Source organism: Apodemus sylvaticus, chromosome 4 (genome assembly GCF_947179515.1).
Source record: "Apodemus sylvaticus chromosome 4, mApoSyl1.1, whole genome shotgun sequence".
Classification (NCBI taxonomy): domain Eukaryota; kingdom Metazoa; phylum Chordata; class Mammalia; order Rodentia; family Muridae; genus Apodemus; species Apodemus sylvaticus.
Genome location: NC_067475.1, coordinates 81,502,217 through 81,520,434, shown reverse-complemented (window position 1 = coordinate 81,520,434; position 18,218 = coordinate 81,502,217). Strand labels below are relative to the sequence as shown.

The 18,218-nt window shown below is 42.1% G+C and overlaps 1 protein-coding gene across 3 annotated transcripts in view; it reads left to right on the top strand.

Moving 5' to 3' along the window:
• The window catches only part of Sh3d19 (SH3 domain containing 19), a 154,833-nt gene that overhangs the window by 116,014 nt on the left and 20,601 nt on the right, over positions 1-18,218 (top strand). For all 3 annotated transcript variants that reach the window (XM_052180241.1, XM_052180242.1, XM_052180243.1), the window contains 4 exons: positions 5,908-6,015; positions 10,668-10,780; positions 15,632-15,693; positions 16,686-16,950. In XM_052180241.1, the coding sequence (XP_052036201.1) occupies positions 5,908-6,015; positions 10,668-10,780; positions 15,632-15,693; positions 16,686-16,950 (548 nt within the window). The remainder of the gene's footprint in view (positions 1-5,907; positions 6,016-10,667; positions 10,781-15,631; positions 15,694-16,685; positions 16,951-18,218) is intronic.

The following is an 18,218-nucleotide window of genomic DNA, read 5'->3' as shown; positions in this document are numbered from 1 at the left end:
ACCCTTAGAAATCATGCCTAGTTGTCAAAAAAAAAAAAAAAAGGAAAGGAAAGAAAGGAAAGGAAAGGAAAGGAAAGGAAAGGAAAGGAAAGGAAAGGAAAGGAAAGCAGACTGCTTCTACTGTCAGCTCCATTACACAGACCAGATTAATAGTTTAGTGACCAATCTCTGCTATTAACAGAACTCTGGAGAGAGAAACAACAGAAAGCAGGCCAGAGATGGGGAAAGTAATTATAGTGACAAGCATATTACAGACAGCTAATGGACAGAAGAAGCCTTTTTATCAGCCCAGAATGAGGACCATGCTAGGTGTACAGGGGCCTGCTTGTTTGGCGACACGTGTAGAGTAATTGGTGTTGAAATGAGAAACCAGGAAGGAGTCAGAGTGAACACGGCAAATGCGAATACAGGAAAATGCCATTGGCCTCCCAAGACTCGGACAGGGGTCTGTCTGGTAACGCATGAGCAGTCTCTGAGAGGATTATCTCCAGAAGCGTATTAACCACCTGTAGGCCACAAGATTCTCAGAGCCTGATGCAGCCTGTGCATCTTTTATCTCCTTTCAAGGGGTGTCCATTAGTTCATGAAGAACAATTTTAACTTGTCAAGACCACTCCTGGGATCTAGATTAAGAACTTGTTCTAAAGAATATTGGAGATAATGCACATATGTCTTAGTTACTGTTCTGTTGCTGTGACAAAACACTATGATTAAGGCAACTTATAGAAGAAAGACTTTATTTGGGTCTTATGGTTTTGGAGGGTTAGGGACCATGCTGATCGTGGCAGGGAGCGTGGCCGCAGGCAGGCAGGCAGGCAGGCAGGCAGGCAGGCAGGCATGGTGCTGGAACAGTATCTGAGAGCTCACATCTCAATCTGAAAGTAGGAGGCAGAGAGAGAGACACACCTACTGGGAATGGCTCTTTTGAAACCTTACAGCCTGCCCCCAGTGACACACCTTCTTCAACAAGGACACACCCCCTAATCCTTCCCAAACAGTTGCACCAACTGGGGATCAAATATTCCAACATATCAACCTATGGCAGTCATTCTCATCGGCAGTCTATGCAGACTATATATACCCACAAAGAACATTGGAAATACGTTTCAATGGGCTGCTTAAATGAATTATGATATGATGCAATACAATGGGCAATCATGTAGTACCTAGACAGCAAACAAACCTATTATTTCCCAGCCTTCATATATTTTATTCATTTTTTTTTAAATACAAGGCTCAGGGAATAGGGATGTATCTTAGTTAGCAGTGTTTTTATAAACACTGTTTATACCTAGGATACATGAAGCCCTGAGTTTAACCTACAATACTGTGTAAACCTAATGTGGTGGCACATGCCTGTATTTCTAGCACTGGGTGAGGAGCAGGAGGCTCAGAAGCTCAGGGTTATCCTCAGCTACTTAGTGAGCTTGACACATAAGATATATCACTGTGTATCAAACTATATATCACTGCCCAGGACACATAAGACCCTTTCTCAAAATAAATCAAAAAGATGAAGAATGGTATTTCTGGTATTTTAGTTACTGATTGTATTAAATCTTTAACAATGTATCTGGAAGGACTTGGATAAAATGGATGGAAGGCCTGATTTTCATTTTGCGTTCAGTCATTTAAATGGTGTAAGTGCTACCTGTAACAAAATGATCTTCTTTTCTTGTTTCTCCTTTCTTTCCTTTTTTCTTCCACTCTGTAGTGCTGCCATCCCCCTGCCTTTACCTCAGAGCTCCTGGAACCATAATAGACCCCCATGTCTGTCCCAATCATTTATTTCTTTTTTAAGATTCTGTTTGTTTATTGTGTATATGAGTAATATCTGATTACTCATACACACAATGTATGAGTATCAAAGTATGAGTATCTATATTCCCCAAGGTTCACCAAAGCACTTTTTATTTTTATAGCTTATTATTGTTGATTAATATTATTGTTGCCTTGGAAAAGCAATGAGATTTATTGATAACATCTCTTCAGATTAATGGTCCAATCTATTGTTTCTTTGTATCTAATATCCCCACCTTTAAAACTATAGTCATTTTTCAAACCATTGGAAAAACCGGTTTGGGGAAGGGAGAAAGGTTATTTCTTACAGTATTTTAAAAAAAAAAAAGATTTATTTATTATTGTATCTAAGTACACTGTAGCTATCTTCAGACACACCAGAAGAGGGCATCAGATCTCTTTACGGATGGTTGTGAGCCACCATGTGGTTGCTGGGATCTGAACTCAGGACCTTCGGAAGAGCAGTCGGTGCTCTTACCCGCAGAGCCATCTCTCCAGCCCCCACAGTATTTTTTTTTTAAATACATTTGCTATCTATTATTTTTCCTTTCTTTTCTTTTCTTTTCTTTTCTTTTCTTTTCTTTTCTTTTCTTGGTTTTGGTTTTGGTTTTTCAAAACAAGGTTTCTCTATGTATCTCTGGCTAGATTTGAACTCAGAGATCTGCCCGCCTCTGCCTCCAAAGTGTTGGGATTAAAGGCATGGGCCACTGCTGCCCAGTTTTGTTTTGTTTTGTTTTTTTCAATAAATAAAATTAACGAAGCCGGGTGGTGGTGGCGGCGCACGCCTGTAATCCCAGCACTCTGGGAGGCAGAGGCAGGCGGATTTCTGAGTACAAGGCCAGCCTGGTCTACAAAGTGAGTTCCAAGACAGCCAGGGCTATACAGAGAAACCCTGTCTCGAAAAAACCAAATCCAAAAAACAAAACAAAACAAAACAAAAAAATTAATGTATTTTGGAGTTGAATACTCAAGGATTCCCCCTGTTGTTGCACCTGTATTTTGCTTTTGTTTCTAACAAAGTAAGAAAGGAAGGGAGAGAGGGAGGGAGAGAGGGAAGGAAGGAAGGAAGGAAGGAAGGAAGGAAGGAAGGAAGGAAGGAAGGAGGAAAGGAAAAAGAAAAAATCCTGTAACATATACTCCCGCACATATTTACTTCCAGTGTTTTTTTGTTCCTAGTGTAATTTTATAAAAATAAGGTCCAGGACCAAAGGTCTGGAACTTTAGCCGTTTAGACAGATGCTGGTGGTGTGGTCTCCTGTGCCGCGGTCCAAAGGCACAGAGGGAGGGGCCGTGCTTGCTTTGTGTGTTGCCGCACACTGGGAAAAAGTCACCTTCAGCAGCTGAGGGTATGGCTCATTAAGAGGGACTTGACTGTCCTGCACAGGCAGAGACGAAGGCCAGGCCTTTGAACCCCCTTCCTTCTCAGTGATTTGTCCTCTTTTGGTGTCACGAGGATCTCAGCCCAAGGCTACATGCAGATGGCCTTGTGACTCAGTGAGCACAGCCGGGGCCCATCAGCACAAGGGGCCAGCCAGTCTGCAATGGTGGAACACTTTTTCACCAGGGCGTGGGTAGCAGAATAATTACACTTGACCAAATCCGTTATTTAAGAGGAGCTAGTGACAGGAAAACTAAGAGGAAGAAAGAGGGTAGAACTGGGCAGCTGGGACCCTGAGAGCATTTTGCATATAAACTTGTAGCATAGCTTCTTGCATGTAAGTCCTTGAGCTTAAGACAAAGTAGCTGACCCTCTGACAGGATTCCTGAGATATGTCCTCTAGAGAGTGCAGGATTAGAGGCAGGGTTTCCTGAGGCTGGCCTCCCTCCCTGCCAGCTAGATTTGGATGTTCCTATGCCAGCCTCCTCAGTACCAGTTGACAAGCCTTTCTCCACCCCATCCCCCACCCCCCTCCCCCGACCCTCAACCCTGAGCCATTGTCCGGCACACCTACTCTAGAATGTAAGAATGCATTGGTAGCATATGCGTGCAGAATTCAATTTCAGGCTCAGCATTTTCTTCTCCCTCCAAACTCACCCAGCAAACATCGTTGGCCAAAAACTATACCAGTAGCAAGCATATTAGAGATGCCAGAAGCAGCAATTGCAGCAGAAATACCACACGAAAGGTTGACTGCCCTGAACTTGGTGAGCCTTGATTATTTTAACTATTCCTTTTCCAGCAGAAAACAGACACCTGAGAGATACTAGAAAATGAGATGTAACAGCTCAGGGATTTGGTGAGAGTTAAGGGTGGTTAGAAAGCAAGGCCAAGCTTCTCCAGCATGTAGAAAAGAAGGAAGGCTGACAGTTCTAAGTTCCAGCAGGCCAGGGGCAGCGCAGAGGCAGTGGCAGGGGAGGAAAGGTGAACAGAAGGGGAAGGTGCTGTAGAGCAGACCGTTTTTACTTTTACTCTGCTTATTTTCAGGTCCCCACCTTTCTTTTATATATATATTTATATATCCCCCCCCCATGGGAAGAGAGAGTGTCTGTCTTTGTGTGGTGCTTTGTGAGTCCAGAGGCTGATATCAAGTGTCTTTTTCTGTTGCTCTCCCCCTTTTTTCTCACTGAAGCCAGAGCTCACCCTTTCTTCTGTTATCGGCTTACCAGCCAACCCCAAGAACCCTCCTGTCTCTGCTTCCTCCGTGCACAAAGCTTTGTACATGGATTCTAGGGATTGAACCAGGTCCCCATGTTTGCATGACAAGCCTTTTACTAGCTGACCTATTTCCCAAGCTTTGGATTCCCATCATTCAAAAAGAAATATGTAGGAGCTGGGGAGTGGGTGTGAGTGCGTGTGAGTGCCCATGAGTGCTTGCTGCACAACCAGGAGGGACTGAATTTGGGCCCCCAGCATCCACATAGAGTCCGAGTATGGGCCCGTGCATCGGCAACCCTGGCATAAAGGGAGCAAAGATAGATCATCGGAGCTCACTAACCTGTCAGCTTAGCCAAAAAAGCAGCCAGCTTAAGATTCAGTGAGATAGCCTGCCTCTGAAGGGTAAGAGAGATAGAGCAGGTTACCTAGCAGGCATCCTCTTCTGACCTCTGAAACATGTGCACATGCATGTGAACCAACCACCCCCCCCACACACATACACACACACACTCACTCACTCACACCAACCAACCACACACAGGCGTATACCACACTTACAAACATTTTTTTAAATGTTATTTACATGGAGGGTGTGCCTCCATGTGTATTTATCTATCACATACGTGCCTGGAGCCAATGGAGGACAAAGGAGGCAATAGATCCCCTGGGATTGGAGTTACAGGCCTGATATGGGTGCCGGAAACCAAGCTCAGATCCTCTGCAAGAGCAACAAGTACTCTCAAATGCTAAACTCCAGCTCCACATGCAAACATTTTTATAAACATATTTCTAAAATAATGAAAAGAGCATTTACATTAAAGTTCATTTCTTTCTGTTTAAAAAATGGGTTTATAGTTATGTTTTGATTTAAAATATTTACCCTAGGCATATCTGATTTACTTAAAATAAATTAATGAAGATGGAGAAATGCTAAGTCGTATATCTTTGCCCCAGAGTTAGATATTTGAAGGGAGATGATTTATTTTGGGAATAAAACCCTTTTTACTCCCACATTATGGAAGTGCAGCGTCACTAAACTGAATCTGAAACAGCTGGGCCCTTCCTAGTGTCAGGTCCTGTGAGGGGAGGAGGAGGCCGCTGGTGAGCCACTGGGTGGGTACTGCAGCCTTGCACAGGGGCTGCTGCAGAGCCCTCCTGGGGGCCTGGGGCATTGCTGTTTGGAAAGATTGCTTGTTGCAGTTCCCTCATTTGCAGGCAGACATTTATGAAATGATCACACTCCCCTGAAAGCTAGCTTCTACATAATGCAGGACTGTCCTGGATCTCTCTCATCAGAGAGGAAGAAAGCCATATGAATTATTTACAGGGTACTAAATTATTTCCTTTTATGAGCTCCAACTTTGTTTTTGTCTCTGCAAACTGAGATTTTGTTTATCCATGAATAGTTTTCCCTGGGGCATGAGAAATATGACTCTTAAATTATGAATGAGGCTTTTTTGTTTGAATCTGTGTTAACTAAAACATGCAAAATAAACTATGTTTTTCATTAGATCCTTTTCAGCTTCCCACAAAAACAGAAGCAACAAAAGAAAGAGCCGTTCAGCCGGTGCCCACCAGGAAGCCTACTGTAATAAGAATCCCAGCCAAACCAGGAAAATGTAAGCTCTTCTCTGTGCTCCTAATTTACTCCTCCCAAAGCCTAAGAGAAATCTGAATTAACTTATCAGCGGCTGCTTTTGAAATTACTTATGTAACCTGCTGTTTGCACTTCATGGTCATGAACCTCCAGAAGTGAAGTGTTCTCTCCCAATTCTTTGGAGAATTATCACTAAAAAAAAACAAAAAAACAAAAAAAACAAAAAAAAAACAAAAAAAACCCCTGTATTCTGTCTTTCTTTAAGGTTGATTTTAGACAAAGAGAGTAAAAGACTGTGAATCTGGGAACAGTCACATATCCCATATCAGTGCCTGTGGTAAAGATGGTGAAGCGAATAGCAAATGAAGCTGTATGTGTCTATCAGGGGTATACTGTTCCAGTCAGCTCAGTCTTCATAAGTGTGAATTGTTCAAAGAATTGCACCCAAAAGTTTTAGAAACATCTAACAATTATACTTCTTAGAATACCTAAATTGCAAAATAAATATCATTTTAAATTTCGTATAGCCCTAGATTTTTGTGTACGTCCTTAATTGATTCTTTTAAACACACAGTAAATGAAATTTTATATCAGCTTTAATTGTACCTCGAAAATTTGGTAATTAACGCCGGGGATATGACTCTGTTGGTAGAGTAATTGCCTAGCACTCTGGAAATCCTGGCTTCAGTTCCTGGAAATGAGTCTATACAACAGGGAGAGATGGTGCACACCTGGGATCCTAGCACTCTGAAAGTTAAGGCAAGAGAAGTTCAAGGTCGTCCCTGGCTACACAGAGAGTTTTGAGTCCAGCCTGGGCTACAAAAGACACTAAAAAAAAAGAAAATCTGTGAGTTCTGGAGCAATTGCAAACGGCATTGCTGGGAATCACTCAGCTCTCCGGGGACCTCTGGTCTCATTCCTGCCTGCAGAGCTTCTGCCTGGCCTTTGATGACAGAGAGATGCCATTGCCTTTGTCTGACAGGAGGTCCTGCGGATTCCTCCTAACACAGGCATGTGTCAGGGCTGGAGTGCTCTGAGAGTGGACAGGACCATACACTTGGCCTTAGGGCACTGGCTTGTCTCTAAGACACTACCAAGAAGCATCATATTGGCTTTAGTCTCCTAATGGTTCTGTTATTAATTGATAGCGCACAGCCAGTAGCGAGAGATTGAAAAGAGTTGCTGTGAAAACTGAGGAGAGAAGCCAACCCTCTCAAATTTTGGCAGGTCTTGCTTCTTTGAAGGTTATATCGTAGTGTTGATTAGGGACATGGTGACATGATGGCTTGTATCAGTGTAATATAGTCCAGGAAGGAGTAACATTGTAGCTGATTGGGTTGCTCACCCATTTTGCTGTTACCTTGTAATGGTATTCTGGACTTTACAGGCATAGTAAAATACAAAGATCACTGATAAACAAAGAAACCTCGTTAAGTTAACCTTTTTTTTTTTTTGACTTGCTAAGGCTAGAATCCAGTCATCTCTCATGGTTTACATGAGTTATACCCTCAGTTCACAACTTCTGTTCTTAAATTTACTCTAATGCCAGTGTCCCCAAGACCACCTTCAAGTCGATGAATCATTAGGACTCCTCTCAGGACTCAATAATCATGGTTATGATGTGTTACTGTAAGAGTAAATGAGACAGAATCCACCAGGGAAAAGGCAAATGGAGTATAATGTGACTGAAAAGAGAAATAAGCTTCTAGGAATCCTCTCGTGAGGTCACGCTGCACCAAACATACCTCCGACTCCCTACAGTGAATTAGGACAGCACACAAAATGCTAAATGGAAACTTACCAGAGATGCTTTTCCTGATGCTATTCCTGAGGACTAGATACACAGCCACCAAAAACAAAAACAAAAAACAAACAAACAAACAAAACTTGGACAGATTCTAAAGTTCCAGATGTCTAGAAGGAAAGTAACTGTTGAGCTGAGCCAGATTCTTCTGATTTGTTAGTTCTAAAGATGGTTAGTTGGTACCAGGTGATGGGATCACACACCCTTTTAATCCTAGCACTCAGGAGGCAGAGGCGGATGGGTCACTGAGTTTTAGGCCAGCTAGTAAGGAGAGTAAGTTCCAGGACAGCCAGGGCAGTTATACAGAGAAGCCCTGTCTCAAGATAGATAGATAGATAGATAGATAGATAGATAGATAGATGATAGATAGTAGATAGATAGATACAGAGAAGCCCGATAGATAGATAGATAGATAGATAGATAGATAGATAGATAGATAGATAGTAGATAGATAGATAGTAGATAGATAAATAGTAGATAGTAGATATATAATAGATAGATAGATAGTAGATAGATAGGTAGATAGGTACAGAGAAGCCAGATAGATAGATAGATAGATAGATAGATAGATAGATAGATAGATAGTAGATAGATAGATAGATAGTAGATAGTAGATAGATAGTAGATAGTAGGTAGATAGATAGTAGATAGGTAGGTAGATAGATAGGTAGGTAGATAGGTACAGAGAAGCCAGATAGATAGATAGATAGATAGATAGATAGATAGATAGATAGATAGATAGATAGATAGAGATAGAAGATAGATAGTAGATAGATAGAAGATAGATAGTAGATAGATAGTAGATAGATAGTAGGTAGATAGATAGATAGACAGACAGACAGATAGAGAGAGGTCGTCCTACCCTACAGTACAGTCCTGCGTGCCAGCTAACAACAGGACTTGAGCGGCTTTCCTAGGTAAGCACTTCAGGACTCCCATTTACTTTTCCTAAACTGGGTTATTAACTCTAAAATTGTGAAACGATAAGCTAAGGAACCATCTTAAATTAATTTCCAAACAATGCCCCAGGAACTGTTTAAAGGTGAGTCTGTCCTGGTGGGCGTGAGAGAACTGACCTGCCTGGACAGCCTTCCCAGAGTCATCGGGGCAGCACAAGTCAGTTCTCCAGCATTCTGTTAGTACAATTTGTAAATCTTTTTCGGGGGGGGGGGGCGTTTGCCAGCACATGTGTCTCTGTACCGTGTGCATGCAGTGCTCCAGGAAACAGAGCAAGATTTCAGATAAATTGGAGTTGGAACGAGAGACAGTGTGAGCCTCCATGTGGGTGCTGTGAACCGGGCCCTCTGGAAAAGGAGCCTGTGCTCTTAGTCCCTGAGCCAGCCTCTAGCTTCCGTTTGTACAGTTTTTAAACAATGCATAAATGCAGTAGAGGAGAAAGAACATGGTTTCTGGTGTCTGAAGAATCTGGAATGGGCAGGGAAGAAAAGAACAGCTTTGTATGCAAGGTCCTTTATAGTCTTTGAACCTGCAGCTCCTTCCCCTGGAACCTAAGACACCCTCCCTCCCCAGGTTCTACACACAGCTGGCCCCCTGCCTTTCTTCAGGCTCTTACCAGATCCTTCACTGGCTCTATTAAAATGGGGACTGTACCTCTGAAGCCCGTCATACCCATAACAGACTCTCTGTGTGCCCTTTCTGCAAGTAAAGGGTCCAGCTCACTTCCTAGTGCTCCAGTGAACTCTTAAATAACAGATTGTCTCCCTGTGAGGCTGAACCTGTCACGGTGGGAGGGCGTGCAGGAAGGTGACTGATTCTGTGCGTCCTGCCTCTCACAACAAGCACTTAAATCATTGTTTTCCTAGTAGCAGACTTAGCCATTTTTCTCTGTTTGAGAATATTTTCCTGTCTGTGGGTGAAACAGGAACTTGACAGATCATCTTCATGTTAGAGGTTTTTCACTGGAGCTAGACATTGCAAGTATTCTTTTGAACAAACAAGAATTCCCACATACTTTTCAGTGGCTACACCAGGCGGTGTAAAAGGTGGCTTTAGCCTCTGGGAGTATGTTATAGTCATCTCAAGAAATATTCCTGCACACAGATTTTAATTATCTGGCAATAATTAAATCTAATCATCTCTATTTTCTTTCTTTAAAGTAAGTTGGGAATATTACTGAGTTATGTGTATGGTTTGGATATAAAAGTATTGTTTTAGTAATTGAGGTTAATTATGGCCATTAACCTAAATTATCAGAAACATTTAATTATTTGTGAATGGGGAAGGGTTGGGTGCTCTGCCTATTAAGGACCATGTCTTACTAGAATGAGCACAGGCTTTTGGTTCAAACAAACCTGACCGTTACTGACATTGATAAATTAAACGTCTCACTTAGAATTTTCCTGATTCCCGCCGTATCTCTAGCATAGGTGGCGTATTGTCTTGTGTGATACTCTGGCAGTAGTGTATCCGTGCTGGCCACTGTGGTAGCCTCTTACCCCCCCCCCCCCAGTGGCAACGGGCTGCTGGAAATGTGGCTAGCACAACTAAAGAACAAATATTTAGACCTTATTTCACGTTAAGATTTAAACCAAAATTGCGTATGCAGTGCCAGCTACGAGTAGACCAGACAGATGTAACACAGGGATGGTGATTTTGTTTGGAGTCTTACGTTAATGTCTGACTCATCATTCTTAGCAAATGCTATCCCACTGGGATAGCACGCAGCATGGTGTGAGCTCACTCACTTCTCAGAGGTCTGCAGCGGGCTCCTTCTCGTTACTTAACTGTCTGGTTCCAGGTGAGGATCTCTCCTGCCCGCCATTTTCCTAGGCAGCCCAGACACTCAGTTCATTGTATGGAATCCTGGACTAGCCATTGCTGGTGACGTCTGTCTTCTGTCTTTCCCCTAGGTTTACATGAGGAACCACAAAGCCCACCTCCTCTTCCTGCCGAAAAGCCAGTTGGAAATACTTACGGTGCAGTGCCTGGAAGGCTCAGCAACTCTGACAGAACTAGAAACCCAGTAAGTGATGCCGACGGGTTGTTAGGCCTAAGACAGAGTTCTGAACCAGTTCTGAGTGTTCAGTTGCTGTTTAAATTATCTTACCATTGGCTAGATTTTTAGAAATATCTTATTAGAACCCAATTGTTAAACCTCATGTGCTTATTTAATGTTATATTCAATATTTTATTAGTCCCTATAGAAGAATTGGATCCATTCATTGTACTTTATTATAAAATAATTTCTCCTGTACCAGTATAATGACATTGTCTTTTATATGATACCATAATAATAATGAGTAAGTTATTATAACTTCCCAAAAACTTTAATATTTGTAGAAATAGATTAGTCAACTTGTCAGATTTTGTTTAAAACATTCAAATCTATTTCTATTTTAAAAAAATAATAATTTAAAATAACAAAGAATTTTTTATTTTGAAATTTAAGAAAAATTTTAGTTGAAATAAAATACTTTCCTATGCATTTGTTAACATACCTAGGACCTTTTATATATATGTATTTTATATTTCAACCTTTATACTATTCCCATGGGCAGTTTTAAAAATTTCTTCCCAGTGGGTGATCTTTATGGCGTGTTTCAAGAGAAATCAATTCTTAAAGTCTTTAAACCAATTCAGTTCAATTTTTATAATAGTCTTACCCTGTGCTTTAACTGTGCTCATCACACAGGCAAACCCGTCTAATCATCTAGTGAAGAGAAATTTCTTTGAAAAAGACATTAAATTAAATTAGCCAATACCAAGTTAATGAGATTCTTCTGTAGAATGGATTAAAATTTAGTGATCATTTATATCTTCAAAGTACTTGATAATAAATTTTTATTAAAACTGGGCAAAGAAAGCCCAAAAGCAGATAGTAGGGCGCCTGCTGCATTGTGATCCCAAAGCCGTACGGAGGAATGTAGTTGTTGAGATCTGCGAAGGTCTCAGGCGCCCGCTCTGGAAAGGCTCCTAAAGGGAGCTGTACTGAGCAGGCGCACACTCTCCAGTGAGTGCTGTGCCGGCTTCTGTGATGACCACGCCGTGGAAACACTGGGATTGTCACCCGCGGCGTCACACAGTCCACGAGTGACACCAGCATTTAAAAGAAATCAGGTTTGGGTAAACCAAACTACCCAGAGAGTTCCGGTGTCCATAGCTGCATCCCAGCCTCACATGAGCAGGAGGAAATCCTGCCCTGTACCTATCGCAGGGATTGGGGGCCGCCTGTCTGCTCATATGTGCAGACCATAATAGACACAGTGGGTCTGAAGGAAAGGGCACAAGGAAGCAGATTATAAGCTCGTCGCTGTGTGTGTGATTTCTAGAGACGAAATGCCTAAAAATTTTGTTTGGAGAATTGAATTGCTGAGTTTATTTAGGCCAGCAGCCATGAGAACTAGAGGTGAGGGGTAAGCCCTGGAGAAAGCCTCAGTGTCACAGACTGAATGGATAGACAGGCTTTCCCCACAGCCCTTTCACTGGATAAATCTCATCTGCTGTTTCTCCTGCCCAGAGTACCACAGAACTTTTCATCATCCCTGTGGCTACAGTTGCCAAACCTCACTTCCATTACTTAAGTGATGGGCCCTTGGGTCCCATCGTGGGCCACTGGGGCTGTGTGTACCCTTGCTGTCTCAAAGCACCCCCTAATCTGCCAACTCTATAGGAGACTTGGGAAACACTGCATGGCTGGTCAGAATTCAGGCACACAACACAAAGGTGTATGTGCCAGAGACAAGCTGACTTTAAGCTCTGCTCTAAGAGGGGGTGTCAGCTCCTGCAGAACATACCTGAACCAGCTGCTCCACACTTCCAGCACACACATTGTGTGTTTTGAGTATGCTTGGCCCAAGGAATGGCACTATTAGGAGATGTGGCCTTGTTGGAGGAAGTGTGTCACTGTGGGGGGTGGGCTTTGAAATCCTCCTTATAGCTGCCTGGAAGATAGTCTGCTCCTAGCTCCCTTCAGATGAAGATGTAGAACTCTCAGCTCCTTCTGTGCCATGCCTGCCTGAGCGACAGCATGTTCCTACCTTGATGATAACAGAGTGAACCTCTGAACCTGTAAGCCAGCCCCAATTAAATGTTGTCCCTATAAGAGTTGCCTTGGTCCTGGTGTCTGTTCACAGCAATGGAAACCTTAAGACACATGTGATACACATGTGGTCTTGGGAGAATTATCTCCCTTTTTAAAATGACACCAAACCCGGGATCCCCAGGTATGGTGACATCCACCTGTTACCCTAGTACTTGGAGAAGCTGAGACAGAAGGACCGTGAGTTCTACTCTCATCCATGCTATACTGCAAGGTCCAGTCTCAAAAAGAAATGGGGGGTGGGAATTTTTCCAAAATTTAAAATATGATTCTAATGAAGATAGTACAAAGATGCCATCTATAGAAATGCTATGATCAGAAAAACACCTTTGCCAGGAACTCGGCCAGCATCTCAGACACCAGAATTCTGGGATCTCAGAACTAGAAAAAAAAATCTAAGAAGATACAGAAAGGCTTCTCAGCATGTGTGGAATGCTGAAGAGGGGGAAACTTTAGTCAGTAGTCCCTGAGGACCGTTGGCAGAACCTGGGCACCAACCCAAACTGAGCAAACACTAAGGCAGCTTCAGCAATAGGGGCTGCCTTGTCACTGTTAGAGGGTGTCACATATGGCAGTGTCTTCTAGGATGTAGCCTTTCTTGTTCCAACTTAAAAGTTTGTCAAGTGAGAGATCAGAAAGATTCTTTAAATATCCGACAAACCTACATGGATGGAGCTCAGTTGTGGTAAAGCCTTGTTGAAAACAAAGAGAGAAGACTAGCCCCAGCCCAGAAGGCTGCAACTAATATGTGTCATACACCATCCTTTATATTATATATATACATATATATGTGTGTGTGTATATGTATATATATGTATACATATATATCCTATATATTATATGTGTGTATATATACATATATATCCTATATATTATATGTGTGTGTGTGTACGTGTTACGTGTTAATATTAGTGCTGAAATGTCCCTTAATTATTAAGGCATAACCCACAGCTAATTTTGAGGAAAATCAATAAAAAGTTTTTCTTGTCTGCTAAAGCTTGTTTGCTTTAATTTTAAAGGTGGCCAGGAAAGACATGCATTTTATCAGAGCAATATTGTCAGGAAGAATTACAGGCAGCAGTGTGTGTATACGGCGTGGGTTATATTCTGGAATATTGCAGGGTTTATGAGCTGGCAGCTTGCTTCAGTACATTAACTGAACTCATTAGTGAAACCAAGTTTTAAGGGCAAGCTTAATTTGTTTTTTAAAAAATGAGGTTTTAAGACATGGAAACATGTTTAAATTATCATAGTTATTGGCGATTAATCACTTGGTATTTAAGGAAATGTTATAAATAGCATGAATTTTAAAATCATGGAAAGAAGTTTTAACTCATTTGTTATGAGGATGAAAGAGTTTGAATTTGCCCAAAGATTCCTAAGCAATAACTAAGTAACTGCTAATGCAGGATAATTTTAAAGGGCTAGAAATTTTTTCCCTTTAAAGTCTTAGAGACAGTGTTTCCTGGGTGTATGCTGGGGTCTTAATGACTGGAAATTTGGTCTTAGGAGTAAATACTTTCAAGGTTTCAATTGAAAAAAGAAAAAAGAAAAGAACGATTTAGTTAGGACTTTCCCAAAAGAAAAGAAAAAAGAGGCCTGCTTGGTCCTTGAGATCTTTCTGTTTCTCACTCAGCAGACAATGATTTCACAGTTCTCGGCCTAGTTCTCGGCCTATGACTTATTCTGAAGACCTATGAAACAGATCCGCTGAGCGCCCCCCTCCCGCCCCCTATCTGCACCCCCAAGAAATCTCTCCATCGCCACCTCCCTCCTCCAAATCCCCTTGTCTGTCATAGGCTGCAGAGCCCAGCTCCGCCTGTCCTGTGCTTTCACACACTTCTGCACACATACTCTCCACAAAGGCCTTGGCCAACCATGCAACGGTCTGGAGGAATCCCCATCCTCCCTCCCTGCTGACTCTCCTCATGCCTCCCTTTCAAGTTCTTTTTAATGTCTTCAGCTTCTCTAGTTCAAAGCCCACTGCTTGTTTTGAAGCCATCCAACAAGGTGATGAAATCTGACGGTTCGAAGTAAAACAGCCATCTACTTCACTCTCTATGGTTTAAACTCACAACTGTTTGGTTTTTCCCATAATTGAGATGAAGAAGAAATGTCATATATTAAAATTGAAGCACGGGTGGTGGTGGCACATGCCTTTAGTCCCAGCCCTTGGGAGGCAGAGGCAGGCAGATTTCTGAGTTCGAAGCCAGCCTGGTCTACAGAGTGAGTTCCAGGACAGCAGGAGCTGCACAGAGAAACTGTCTCAAAAATAAAAAAATAATAATAAAAAAATAAAAAAACAAAAAAAATTTGAAGCAAACAAACTGGCAGGAAGAAGAAAATCACCATCTAGAGCACCGAATCCCCTCTTCTGTCCTCCAAGGGCACCAGGTATACATGTGGTGCACAGTCATACATGTAGGCAAAGCAGTCATACACATAAAAAAGACTTTTTTAAAATATTGCTTTATGACTGGGCACAATAGACCATGCTTATAACCCCAACACTCTAGACACAGAGGCAGGTGAATCTCTCTTGAGTTCAAGGCCAGCCCGGTCTACATAGTTCCAAGCCAGCAAGGGTATACGCATATGTATATGTATATGTATATGTATATGTATATGTATAATACTGGGAGTCCTTCTCAGCTGTTCTCCATAACTTCACAGTGTTTCTACTTAGAGAATCACCCAAAAGGCTGACCCCAATTCCTCTTACAAACTCTTGGTTTGGGTTAGTCTTGACTAAAAAGCCTTCTGTGACATTTGTAGGAACTGGAGCAAGCCAGTGAATCAGGAGGCTTGGTACAAGGACCCCCCAGGCTGCCTCCAAGGTAGGTATAATGTGGGAAAGTTGCAGGGATGCTGTGGAGAACTGGTTCCTGCCCACTGTCTTCTGTATGCAGGGCTGTGAGCCTTAGATCTTGCCTTGGAGAGAAACTCAAGTCTGCCCAGGCTGCCAGCCCAGTCTGTGTGACAGCAGGTTATGGGACTCTCTGATCTTCTTTTCTTTTAACAAGATCCAAAAACCTACAGAGCACAAACACAAGTGAGTCTTTGATACTTTTTCCAAATAAGACAGCGTTCCAAACTAAAACAGTTCCTCTGGTGGAGTCTTGCTCATAAACACACTCCTATTAGGAAAGGCAGGCCTGAATCTCGGCATCTCTAAAGGGAGCTCAGAGCTCTAGAGGTATTTGAACAAAGACTGTCACCTTTTCAGAAGGCATTGCCATGTTAAAGTTTATTTCCATCTAGAGGTTAGAAAAACGGTTTTCAAACTAGTAACTGTCCTATTCCAGTTTTAGGACTTTATGCTAATCTAAATTAAGAATTTTAATAGTAATGTATAATGTGACCATTAGGGGATTTTGATGTTCCTTTTCTAATTATGCAAATGACCCAAGCATATACACCTGATATCATCTCTGGTCTAAGCTTTTGTCTCAGGCTGTGGGAGATAGTACTTAGCTTCCTGAAATAGTCAGTGGGTTTAGGAGCAGTTGGGGCCTTGGTGCACTCATGACAGTAAATGCCTGTTTGTCTTGAGCTAATGAATCTCCAGTGCAAGCTAAGAGGAAGCCGGAGCTTCGTACCATTTCCTGTGATATAATGTTTAATGCAACAGTCATTTGCTCAAAAATAGCACACCCTGCAGGTTTTAGTAAACTGTATCCCACCAGCAGTAAAGCTCTTCACGCCTGCTCCAGGCTGTCGTGTGTGTGTGTGTGTGTGTGTGTGTGTGTGTGTGTGTGTGTGTGTGTTGGGATGAAACAGAATGTAAATGAGATCAAAACGCTGACTTGTGACTCCCCTTGCCTTTCAGACCTGTACATGGAAAAGTCATTCCAGTTTGGAAGGCTCCCCCTAAAGGGGCCCCTGAGAGACCACCCCCTCCTAAACTTTCCACAACCAAATCATCAAATAAAAATCTGCCTTTTAATCGCTCCTCCTCCGACATGGATCTTCAGAAAAAACAAAGTCACTTGGCATCTAGACTCTCAAAAGCCAAGAGTCAATTCTTTAAAAACCAAGATCCGGTGCTACCCCCTCGTCCCAAACCAGGACACCCTCTCTACAGGAAATACATGGTGAGTGCCTGAGGGTTGTGTGCTAGGATAAGAAAGACCTGTAGTTCTTTTAGCAGCAAACGTGATGTTGGACCCCAGCACAGAAAGCTTTAGAGAAGAAGCACAAGCCTCGGCTTTCTGGGGCTGGAGAGGTGGCGCCAGCAGTTTAAAGCTCTTGTTCTTGTAGATGCAGGGGACCCCAGTGTGATCCCCAGCAGCCACGCGGCAGTTCACAGCCATCCATAACACATGATACACTGACTTGCACATTAGCCAAATACTCATACACATCAAACAAATAAGTCTTTAAAAAGCCTAAACAGCAACAAAAATCCCTGGGTTTTCAAGACAGCATTGGAAACACCCCGGAAGGGAAAACCCGCAGATAGGAACCCTCCTTCTCCCTCGCGGACGCAGTAGCATCTGCCATGGGAGTGGGTGACCCATCTCCTCCTTGTTTGCCCTTTACAGTTGCTTTGCCCACTAAGTGAGAAGCATTTAAGTGAAATAGAAATTAAGCTTTTATTAAGATCGATGGACTTTGTTACAGGTTTTTTTTTTCATTTTGTAAGCATAATTATCACGCCCCATTTAATAGCTACTAGTTAAAAGTTCTTAGCAGTAATTGAGATAGTTGACTCTTAATTTTGGTCTCTTTGGATGTTTTTCACCAAATGACTTTTGTCATTTGCTTCCCACAAATGACAGACAGAGATGATTTATGAAAATTAACTTATAAGTGGGTAGGGAGAACTATTTCTATTTATTAAATAATTGCATGCCAGTGCTATATTTAACAGTAGTTGGTAATTTAATCTTGTTCTATACTTCTGTCAAGCCAGAAAGTGTTTTTTACAACAGATAATATATTCATAGTCATTTAAATTAATGAAGCCCATGGCCTCTCTCTCTTTTTCATTCTCCCCCTCCCAGCCTGCTAAGATGAAGTATAAACTAATGAAACTTTAACTACCCAAGCCCAAGGCATAGTCTTTGGGATAGACTACTTAGTAAATAAAGTAACATAGCAATTGGTATGTATCAAGAACTAGTTATTAGCCAGGCACTATTCAAAACTAGCCAGGTAGATTAGATACTTTTATTATCCCCATTATACAAATAAGGAAAATGAGACCACATTAGAGATTTAGGCCAGTTCTCGGTAAAACCAGGGCATTAACACCTAGCATTTTGGCACTGAGCCCACACTCTTCAGCCTTTTAGCATACCATGAACACAGGGCTAATTAGTGAGGTGTTCTGTTTGCTACAGCCATCCTATGTCAACAC